Source organism: Quercus lobata, chromosome 2 (assembly GCF_001633185.2).
Source record: "Quercus lobata isolate SW786 chromosome 2, ValleyOak3.0 Primary Assembly, whole genome shotgun sequence".
In the NCBI taxonomy this organism is placed as follows: Eukaryota; Viridiplantae; Streptophyta; class Magnoliopsida; order Fagales; family Fagaceae; genus Quercus; species Quercus lobata.
Window position 1 is genome coordinate 40225542 of NC_044905.1, and position 12182 is coordinate 40237723.

The 12182-nt window shown below is 36.4% G+C and overlaps 1 protein-coding gene across 1 annotated transcript; it reads left to right on the top strand.

Annotated features, from left to right (window-relative positions):
- Positions 1 to 2906: 2906 nt before the first annotated feature.
- LOC115975599 (zinc finger CCCH domain-containing protein 49) lies at positions 2907 to 4695 on the top strand. The gene has a single exon (XM_031096451.1). The coding sequence runs from the start codon at positions 2985 to 2987 to the stop codon at positions 4164 to 4166; it is 1182 nt and encodes a 393-aa protein (XP_030952311.1). The 5' UTR covers positions 2907 to 2984; the 3' UTR covers positions 4167 to 4695.
- The last annotated feature ends 7487 nt before the right edge of the window (positions 4696 to 12182 follow it).

The window sequence follows — 12182 nt, forward strand, 5'->3', positions numbered from 1 at the left end:
GGGTAGGACATTGGACTAGGGATAAGAATAAAAAGGTAGACAAATATCTTCAAAAACTGCTACTTTCGCATTAATTGCCTCTCAACCAACTCTCTGGCCGCATTAATGTGAAAGTGATGTCTGAACAGTGATCAAGCAGCCTTACAACTACTAGTTGATGGTTCTAGAAGGTGTTGGATGGGATAGGAAGGAATCCCCGAATCTAACCTACACGTGTGTAGTAAAGATGACACCAAGATTGTAGTATATAACATGAAAGAATGCACTGAGAGGAGGGATTGGAACTCTGGTACAATTTTATATTCAAGAAAACCATATGATAAAAATTACTAAATCTATTCCGAGGATAGATTTTCTAGTCTTATTCCCATCAAACCATCTTGAATCGTTAAGTTTAATCATTTTCCTTCTGGGATAGATCTAGTTCTTCTATCCACACTCTATAAATTTATTGTTTGGGCCACAGGGGTTTGAGTCCAATCTGGTTTTGGGACCAATCCAATTCTAGTCCTTACAATTAGTGTGTTGGGTTTCTTATCAACAAGTACCCTTAGCACATTTGTAAATGAACTATTTTATGATTTTTTTATACCTTTTATGGAATATAAAAAACTATATAAAAAAAAAAATCAATTAATTTTTTCCTTTCTTATAAAAAGTTTTAAAAGTATTTTCTAAACAAATGCTCTTAGGCTGTCCTTTAACAAAATCATTTTTTAGTTAAATTTTTAGTAGTAATTAACATTGCTGAAGGAACAAAAATCTAGATACAATTTTTTTTTTAATAACTTACTAAATTAACTAGTATTGATGTACAATAAATGCGGTTTTAATAGTAACTTATCTGAAAATGGTGTTGTACTAATCACAATTTTTCATCTCATCAAATTGTGAAAGAGATTGATCTTACTGTTGCTTTAAAAAATGAATTACTTGGCAAATTGATTTTTAAAAAATTCATTTAGTAACTAATCACAATTTAAAAAAAAAAGAATTACACTAGCATGAATCTAAACACACAACATGACATATTATCCCAAGTGCAAAAACCTAGCATTCATCTATCATGGCATTCTTATTTAATTTCCTAAGGGCAACAATCATATCAAGGCAGTAACGTGGCATTTAAACAAGCAAACAAGCATGGCATCAACGTAATTGAACAAACATGTTCTTCATTCTATACAACCAACTCACAATTATGTTAGGCAATCAAACCAAATGTATGTTCATATGATTATGTATAACTTACCTTACTTACCTCACAGCACCTATGCATTAATGCATGTTCATTTTCATATGCATGTTCATAGTATTCAACTAATCGTAAACCCTAATCATGTAATCTAAGCAAAAGATAATTAAAACGTGTTATACTACTGACCTAGAATCTATACATGTGAGAAATAAACTAAACAGAAGTTGGAATATGCATTTAAATGAGATAAAAACAAGAACAAAAAAATTTTGAGTTTCTTGGTTGAACTTGCATACATAGGATCAAAGGGGTGCATACGCAGGTACAAGCCTGCGTATATCACCCTGCCCAGAAGCGCAACATGCAACACCAATCAAAACCTAATCTAAATAACCTAACATGCTTTTTAATCAATCAAACAACATACCTAAACTACATAAGAAGATATTAAAGCAGAAAAACATAGATAGAAACATACAAAGAAAGAGATAAAGAGAAGGACACGTACCTCACGCAAGAAGATTTTAGAGCTTGATTTTGACCGTTCTCTTCGATCAATCTACAAAACAAAAATACCCGGATGGTTAATAAGTTTAACTAGAAGATTTTGGACTAAAATAATTCACAGCCAAAAAACTTTAGTTTAGGATGCTTTTTAAAGTTAAAAAAAATCTTCTCTTGAATAACTTTTTTAGAGTAGATTTTGTCTATTTTCTGGAAAAAGGGCGGTGTGGCCTTTTTATAGGGTTCAAAAAGAAGGATTTGAGGCAATTCCAAGTGATTTAGGATTGCCTCTGCCACAATTTTCAAAAAAGAACTTGCCTCACAAAGAAATCTGAAACCTTAGTTGCGTACGTAGGCTTGTGGTTGCATACGTAAGAGTTAAGGATGCATACGCAAGCTTAAGACCGCATACACACCCTTTAGGGTTTTTGTAAGGTTTTTCTTTCTTCCACAAGCATCTTTCACTAAAGAGTTTCCATAGTTAGGCCCTAGATCAATCATAAACCTTCTAGTGTTATAGTCATTGGGGAATGATGCCTCAATTCGTAAAGGAGTACAAAATGAGGTGTCTACACACTTACCATATTATCCATTCATTAAATTTTTGTGGTATGTCTTATGGGTATAGAGTAAAATATTCTAACCAAAAGTTGATATATTACTTTTTAATTTTTATATATGAGCTTTACTAAAATATGTCTTTAAGACATATATTAGTAAATATATTTTAAGAAACTTTATGGAAAAATAACAAAGCGGTTGACTTTTTTTTGTAGTCTTTTTAATTTTTCATAAAATGAATAATTTATGTATGTCCTAAGTGTATATACATATATACATACATATATATATATATATATATAATAAAATAAAAACCTTATTTGTCTTATTAAAAAAAAGCTCATTTGTCGTTTCACGCGCTATAGAGCGTTCGCTCAGACTAGAGGGGCGTCGCGGAGAGAACAAGTCCAGAGCCAGGCGTCCAAGACGGTAATCGTATAAATTGTCAACTTGGAATAAGACAAAGCCACGTAGCATGCCAGCGTAACAAAAGAGCCACATGGAAAACTCAAAAACCGTTGTCAAATCCCTCTGTTAACAGACAAGGCAACCTAAAATTTCCCCAATATGTAAATATATTGAGCGCAGCGGTAAATGATAACCATAGTTCCAAAACCTAACCACGGTTAAGCCCCAGTCTCCAAGACTAGTTTATAAACCAACCCAGCGTACCGGAGTTTTGAGTAACAATCAATATCAAACCTCAAACCACCTCCAAAAAATGATGCTCGGAGAGGCACGCCATCCCAATCCAACGGTCCACGTCCCTCCATGGCCAACTCAGGACGATCCAACGGCGGAGATTTACTCACCTTACTCGTTAACTTCCCTTTCCGTTAACTCTGACGGCAATGGCAACACCAGCGCGGGTGACTACTCGCCTTACTATCTCCAAGACGTCATGACGGCGCTGCAACGTTATTTGCCGTCAAACGAGGCGGACTTGGATTTAGACTCGGATTCGGGCCGTGAAGCGGATGCTCCGGTGGACGCGTACTCGTGCGACCATTTCAGGATGTTTGAGTTTAAGGTTAGGAGGTGCGCACGTGGGAGATCACATGACTGGACAGAGTGTCCGTACGCTCATCCGGGTGAGAAGGCTCGGAGGAGAGACCCGAGAAAGTATCACTATTCGGGTACGGCTTGCCCCGATTTCCGAAAGGGAAATTGTAAGAAAGGCGACACCTGTGAGTTCGCACACGGCGTATTTGAGTGCTGGTTACACCCGGCTCGCTATCGTACGCAGCCTTGTAAAGACGGAACCAGCTGTCGTAGAAGGGTTTGTTTTTTCGCTCATACGCCTGAGCAACTCAGGGTTCTGCCACCTCAGCAGATGCAGAGTCCAACTCCAAGGAGTACTGTAGTCAACTCGGTTGACTCCTATGATGGCTCGCCCTTAAGGCATGCCATCGAGGCTGCTAAAACGCTGCCCTTTTTGTCTTCTCCGTCTACGATTTCTCCTCCGGCGACTCCTCCGGCGGCCGATTCTCCTCCCATGTCGCCGATGACTCAGTCGCTGAGTCGTTCACTCGGTTCGGGTTCGATCAACGAAGTGGTGGCTTCTTTGAGGAACTTGCAGCTAGAAAAGGTTAAGTCATTGCCTTCCTCATGGAACGTTCCCGGGTACGGGTCTCCCAGAGGATCCATGCTCCGACCCGGATTTTGTAGCATGCCTACTACTCCGACCCGAGCACCAACCCGTACTGGAATGGGGTACTTCGATGTGTGGGACCAGGGGGGTTGCGAGGAGGAGACTCCGATGGAGAGAGTTGAGTCAGGGAGGGGGTTAAGGGCTAAGATGTTCGAGAAACTGAGAGAGGAGAATTCTCTGGATCGGGTCGACCCGGGTACATCAACAAGCGGTGCTCCGGATGTCGGATGGGTCTCGGAGCTTGTTAAGTAAGTGAGAAGAATTCCGTCTGATGATTTTTATTTTGCTAAGATCTTTTTATATATAAAGATTCTATTTTTTGGTGGGTTATTAGTACTATTTAGGGTCCTCTCTCACTCTCTCTCTCTCTCTGGGGCTATGACAACACTTTGTGAATAGTTTCTCAGCTCTGAAGGCGAAGCAGAAGCGAGAGAGAGAGAGAGAGACAGAGAAAAGAGACTCTTTAATTTTGGAAAATTATGTGTAAATATTTTAAAAAATTGTCAGATGGATTGGATGGTATGGGTGAAGAGTGGAATCTCTTTTTTGGGGAATTTTCTGAAAACATTGGATTGCTAAGCAAGTAAGGAGGACAAAAATATTGGCAACTTTTTGTATAGGGTAGCCGAAGAAGGCAGTGGATCACTCTCTTTTTACTATTTTGTTAATTATTGCTGTGTTTATTATGATCACCATCCCACTTACTGATCTTGATCATTGTAAATATTTCTCAGTATGTATGCTCTTTATCCTAATGCAATTATTAATGTTTTTGTATATTTTATCCATTTTTTCCTCTTATTATTATTATTATTGTGCTTAGAGTTCTTCTGTTCGTACTGTAGTTGGGTCTGGTTGGATTTGTGCGCGGTCATGGTTTTCTATTTTTTAGTCCGCATGGCATATTTTCTTTCTTTGTGGATTAAAAATTTTTAATGAATACCCGCAACAAGAATGTTGTAATTCTCTTTTATCTGTTTTTTGGTTCTTATTTCTTTCAAATGGGTTTCTCGATGTTCAAAACTTGCCGTTTGCACTATTGATTATTACAACTCTTGCCAAATATTTTGCCCAGATATATGTTGATTTTTTTGGGTGAATTAATGGTAAGATGTAAATAATTGAGGATGAAAAAATTTATAAGTTTTGATGCACAGAAAATTATAAGGACCAATTATGTTATATATATATGGAACAACTATGACCACATACTTAATTCTAAAAAATAAAAAATAAAAAAAAATAAAAAACTATGACCACATACTTTAGAGATGGAAATTATAAGTTTTGAAAATTAAATGGATCTTCAGGAGTTTTAGTTCAACTGACACCTAAGTGACAACTATCAAATTTTTTTAATTTTTTGTAATTAAAAAAAAAAAAAAAAAAAAAAAAAAAACATAGTTAAGGGACGGATTATGATCACCTGTGTTGACTACGAGTCTTGAGTCTCTTGACTCAGGATTTCATAAATCAGGCTGGAACTCTTATTAATTAGATCTATCCATGTGAAGGTTTTAGTTTGTTATTTATGGATAATCTCTAATGTTCCCCGGCTTTGCTGTTTTTGTGCCTCCTGATTACCATTAGAGCATGTCTAGACAATCTATCAATAGTCAACTTCCAATGGATGTCTCTATGAGAAGGGACAGTGGGAAATAGGGATTAGATTGAATATCGATATTGGTTGTGGGGGACTGTTTAGAACAGTTGGGAATTTATTTTTCTCACGAGAAAGTCTTTCATTTTCTTGGACTGAGTGGAAAATTTGAGGAATAGTCTAGAGCTCATTCACATCTTAGTGGGACATAGTTGGAATTCCACATCTTTGTGGGGCATGGTTGGATTTGATGATAAACGAAAGAAATATCTCTGACAAAAAAATAAATTAATAATAATAATGGCAGTTGGAGTATAGGACATTCTGCATAGACCAAAAAAAAAAAAAATAAATAAAAAAAAAAAAAAGAAAAGAAAAGGAAAATTACATTGTCAAAGTAAAAATTGTAGTAAGTGTATTGCGACTTTGACTTATAGTTCTCATTTAACCCTTCCAACACGCGAACATCATGAGTTTTCTCGGCATCTCTTGACCTCTTCTAATTCCACACTATTTTAGCAGATGATAGAATCTGTTTAGATATTGATGAGGACAGAAAAATCAATTAGTCATCCATTTTAATGGACGAAATTAAGCCACCAGTAAACCATCAATGAAAGATAAGTAATTGTTCACATACATTTATATAATGCTCTGTTTGTTTTGCTGAAAACCCTTCTATAAAGGTAGTTTTCCACGTTTTCCAGTGTTTGGTAACATAAAAAAAAATTGGTCATTGGAAAATAATCTTTAGTCAACGGAAAACTCTTATAAAAATAAGGCTTATTTTCTATAGGTTGTTTTCAAAAAAAAATATTTGGAAAACAATCTCTCTCTCATGTGGCATATAACTCCTATAAATATTATCTTCTTCTTACTCAGGAAATAATATTTTCTTTCGCTCATTCAGCCTTTCTCACAATAAAATCTCTCATTTCTTCTCTTCCCTTTGTTTTTTTCTCTCTTCTCACACCCTCACTATCACCCCCTATGGCCTCTTCTCTTCTCACAGATTTCTCTCTCTATCTGTCTCTCTTCTCTTTTTTTCTCCCTATTTCTTCTCCCCTCTATAACACTATTCTTAAATAAGGTTTTTTTTTTTTTTTTTTTCTTTCCTCCTCATAGACCCGTCAACAGTTCTATAAATTTTTTTGGTATTTATCAAACTATTTGTACTGCATTAGTTTGCCGGAAAAACTATTTGGCATATGTGGCATTGAACTATTTAAAATGGAACTTATGGGTATAATGGTTATTTTTCTTTTGATTTGTGCCACAATTGTACACTTCCAGTGTACTTGGTTTTTTTTTTTTTTAAATAAAATTTATTACGTTACTTATCAAAAATACTGTTCATATACATGAACAAGATGAGTATTTGAGATCATGAAAATTGGACAGCTAATTTTGATTGTATCCGTTGTCAAAATTTTAGTTTGAAAATCAAATTCATTCTTGGTTTTTTTTATTATTATTTATTTATATTGATTACATTAGGTGAGTTTATACAATACACATATTATACATGTTTTAAATTATACAAGAAATGTTTTAAAACTTGTGGATACCAAACACCAAAAAACGTTCTCAAACCCATTTTCAAGGTTGTTACCAAACACAGGAAAATAAGATAGTTTTCCAGAAAATGCTTTCTAGAAAATAAACTATTTTCTAGAAAACGTTATTGTTGAAACAAACAGAGCGTAAGTAATTTCTCAAATTATCTCCAAAAAAAAAAAAAAAAAGTAATTTTTCAAATACATTCAATATATTCAACGATGACCATTACTCACAGGTCTTGAACTCCTATTAAGACTGGGACCGTTACACTTGCGGTAATAATCATCTCTAATTATGTATAACAGCTACTTAAGTCACATATAAAATGGATAATATGCCTCACTTGTTAAGGAAAGAGAAAAATACTAGGGTAAATTACAAATTACACCCCAAAAATTTGGAGGTGTTTGGATTTTATAACATGAAATTTCAGAATTTAGATTTTACTTTGGTGATGTTTGGATTTTACACCCGATGTTTTAGAATTTGGATTTTACGCCCTATTTTTTGGAAGTGTTTGGATTTTACTTTCTAAAGTTTTGGGATTTTCGGATTTTACACCCTAAAGTTTCAGAATTTAGGAGTGTAAAATCCAAACAATCCTAAACTTTAGGAGGTAAAATCCAAGTTCTGAAATATTATGGTGTAAAATTCAAATACCCCAAACTTTGGGGGTAAAATCCAAATTCTGAAACTTTAAGGTTTAAAATCTAATCTCTCAAACTTTAGGGGTGTAATTTGCAATTTACCCAAAATATTATTATCTATATATGAAATATATGGATTGATACTAACTTAAGCGTTGGAGGCTTCTCCAATAGGCACAGCTCGATGGTCTTTTTGATTAACTCTCTTTATCTTGTAGATCTTAAAAGATTGTCAAAAGTTCTTGATTGGATGAGTAACTCAACTGACGATTTTTGGTATCATCAATTTAATGCTATCTGTGGGGACGATTAGCCAATGAGCTCTTCCTACAACAAAGGGTTACTCTTTTCAATTTCGAGTTACGGACACCAATGTACTATACCAATAACCCTAAAATACTACCAATGATGAGTAGAATAATACATGGGTGTCAAGACAATGGACAAGGTTACAACATGGATTATCCCGAAGTATTTGATCTTGATAGACTACAATGGTCAAAAGATCAATTATGAGCCAATTAAATCTCCATTTATACCTAGATATATGATAATCAAATAGCTAGGAGAGAGATTAAAGGCCCCAATGGCTTTACAAAAACAGGCTATAAATAAGCCATCAATCACCAGGAGAATGGTACGCACACCCAAATATACAGAATTACATTCTTATTCTCTAAGAGATATTGAGAAGCTTTTTGACATAGTCATTGAAGAACCATTAGCTGACGCCACTCTAGTGCATCCTCTTTCATCTTTGTAAGGATCATTACCTCGTCCAGTCCTAAGAGGAGGTTCACAACTAATGACCATTTTTGGTATCATCAATTTGGCTTCGTCTATGAGGAACGAGGTCTGAATTATACAGATTTTCGTAGCTCTACCATTCAAGTGATACAATGAACCGAAGTTCATCAACTCCACTTGATTCGATGTAAATGACCCAGAAAATTCAAAAGCTGATAGCAAGCATGGAAGGGTTAGTTAAACAAAACTTGGAATTGAGGAAACGCATCTTTCAGGAGATCAGCAATGCGTCACTTCGCTAATATAACCAGAACAACAATGATGAAGAAGTTCATAGCTCATAGAACAGTTATAGAGAAGAAAGTTTTAGGCGAACAAAACTGTCCAATCAAAACAATAATGAGCTTTTGAAAAGCATGAGGAAAGAAATGGACAAGATGAAAAGTGCCTTGAAAGGAAAGTCATCCAAGAACTTGGATGTAAGGATTAAGAGAATAGATTCACCATTCACCAAGAAGGTCTTAGAATGCCTTCTCCCATCAAAGTTTCAACTTCCTCAATTGGAAACTTATGACGGGCAGACGAATCTGTTGGACCACATAGAGTCTTTCAAGACATTGCTGAAACTTTAGTGAACACATGATGAAGTGATGTGTAGATCCTTCCCAACAACTCTAAAAGGAGCGGCTCAAGTTCGGTTCAGCAAGTTGGCATCGTCCTCAATTAGGAATTTTGAATAATTAAGTATTCCTCTATACAACATTTTATCGATGGCCAGAGACATAAAAGGCCGACTTCTCATTTGCTAACGATAAAACAACAAAAGAGAGAAACTTTAAAGGCTTATGTGAAGCGTTTCAATTGAGCAATCCCAGTGGTAGACGAAGCAGATGACCAAAGAAAGCAAAGATCTAAAAGAACAAATTGAAGAGCTGATCCAGAAGGGGAAGTTACAAAAATTTGTTAAAAGAGTTCACTGTCATAGAATAGAGGAAAAACCTTAGCAAGACAATACCAAAAAGGAGGACGAGCAAAATAATGCTAGGACCACTATTGGTGAGATAAGAATGATCAATGAAGGACTAGTCATTGGTGGATCGTTCTAATCTTTGATCTCACTAGAGGCAGGTTAACAGCGTGCATGTAGTGTATCCATTGACGAAGTATAGGAAGACAGAAGCAGATGATATTGTATCCTCAGAATACGATGCTAGAGAAGTGAAGTAACCCTATGACGACCCATTGGAAATCATGCTTGCAATAGGATATAACATTCATCAAGTATTGGTTGACAATGGAAGTTCGGTAGACATCATGTATATGATGGCCTTCTAGCAAATGAAGATAGACCCAAAAGACTTCGCCATTTTGAGTCACCTTTGGTCAGCTTTAGCGAAGATCGGGTCTATTAAAAGGGAATCATTTCCTTATCAATCACAGTTGGGAACTACCTTGCACAGGTAACCAAAAGTATTGATTTTCTCATAGTTGATTGTCCATTGTTCTATAATGTCATTTTAGGATGACCAACACTCAATCGACTAAAAGTGGCAACCTCAACGTACTATCCCTGGGTAAAGTTTCCAACTAACCATGGGATAGGAGAGGTTCATGGAGATTAGGTATTGGCTTAAGAATGTTATCAAGCAATACTTGTAGGGAAAGAAAATCACACATGGATCATTGAAGAAAAGCAACAAGAGCCAATTGAAGAGTGGAAGATTGTGGAGTTGGTGGAGGGAGATACATCCAAAACTACTAGGATAGGAATAATCCTTTCATCAATAGTAGTAGACCACCTTCTATCATTCCCAAAAAAAAATTTGGATGTTTTCACCTGAACTCATGAGGACATGCCAGGCATCAACAGGGATATCATAGAGCATTTTCTGAACATTGACCAAAAGAAGAAGCTTATCTAGTAAAGACGATGAGTCTTTGCTCTAGAACAAAATAAGGCCATAATGGAAGAGGTGGATAAACTTTTGGCAGAAAATTTTATTCGGGAGGTCTACTACCCTGTGTGGTTAGCTAACATTGTCATGGTGAAGAAATCAAATGGAAAGTGGAGGATGTGTGTTGACTTCATTGACCTCAATCATGATTGCCCAAAAGATAGCTTCCCCTTGCCAAGGATTAACTAATTAGTTGATTCAACGACCAAACATGAATTATTAACGTTTATGGATGCTTTTTCAGGGTACAACTAGATTCGCATGAATGAGGAAGACCAGGAGAAAACAACGTTCATCATGAGTCAAGGCCTGTACTATTATAAGGTGATGCCTTTTGGGCTAAAGAACGCTGGGGCCACATACTAGAGGTTGGTAAATCAGATGTTCAACAAGAATATTAGGCAAAACGTGGAAGTCTATGTAGATGACATGCTCGTTAAGAGAAAAACGACCAAGGAGCATCTTGCCGATTTGAAAGAAACCTTTGAAACACTTCAGAAGTACAAGATGAAGCCCAATCTTTTAAAATGCACCTTCGGAGTATCATTAGGAAAATTTCTCAGTTTCATAGTTTCTCAATGAGGAATTAAGGCCAATCCTGAGAAAGTGAAGGCCATTTTGGAGATGACGTCACCCAAAACTATGAAGGAAGTGCAGAGACTGACAGGTCATGTTGCAGCTTTGAAGAGATTCATGTCAAAGCTACAGAAAAATGCTTGCTATTCTTCAAAACACTCAAGCGAGCTTTCAAGTGGACTGAAGAATGCAAAACCACCTTCAACAACCTAAAGGACTACCTATCAAAACCCCCATTCCTGAGCCCGTCTATGAAAGGAGAAGACCTTTATCTCTATCTCGTGGTTTCCCAGACAGCGGTAAGTTCGGCCTTGATCAGAGAAGAGAACAGGATATAAAAGCTAGTGTACTACACAAGCCAAGCTTTCCAAGGTGTAGAAGGAAAATATCCTCGTGTGGAAAAAATCTATTTCACATTGATTATGGCTTCAAGAAAACTTCGTTTATATTTCTAGGCACATCTAATTGTTGTAATGATGGATCAACCATCAAGAACGCCATGAGTAAGCCAAATACAGCTAGTCGGATGGTGCAGTGGGCTATCAAGCTCAGCCAATTTGACATTGAATATAGGCTTTGATTAGTAATCAAAGCTCAACTATTAGTAGAATTTATTGCTGAATTCAGTTTTTCAGATGATAATCAAGTGCAGTTGTGGACAGTTCATACCGATAGCTCGTCTATCAAAAAGCTAGGAGGTGCAAGGGTCATCATGATCTCCTCTAACAACAATGTCCTTAAGTATGGAGTATATATTCTGATGAATCCTGTGATATCAGTGGGCTGAAAGTCTCGGGTGTTGATGACTTTGTGACTGAATCCTGAGAAAACAAACAAAAAATCAGAGGAGACTGGTGGAAGCTGGCCAAAAACCCTCCGATGGTAAAGTTAGCCTTTTTGTGATTCCCAGTAAATTGGAAGTCTCAGAATCAGAATCCCTTACTCTTTCGTTGGTGAGCGTTTATATAGCATGCGAGGAGTGGTTACTTGTTTGGTAACCGTTCCTATTGTTGAGGAGTCCAAAAAGCTCGGAGGTAACTTCCATAATTGCTATGGAAGTTAGATTATTTGAGTCTACATTCCACAACGATTGGACTTGACTAGCAACGGTTCGTTTTCTCTCACACCTGGTGGAGACATGTTCATTCAAGGCTAAACATGTTCATGGTGCAGTAACCTCGTC

What these genes read in the sequence shown, in the direction of transcription:
- LOC115975599 (XM_031096451.1), top strand. Translation starts at nt 2,985, where the DNA reads ATGATGCTCGGAGAGGCACGCCATCCCAATCCAACGGTCCACGTCCCT.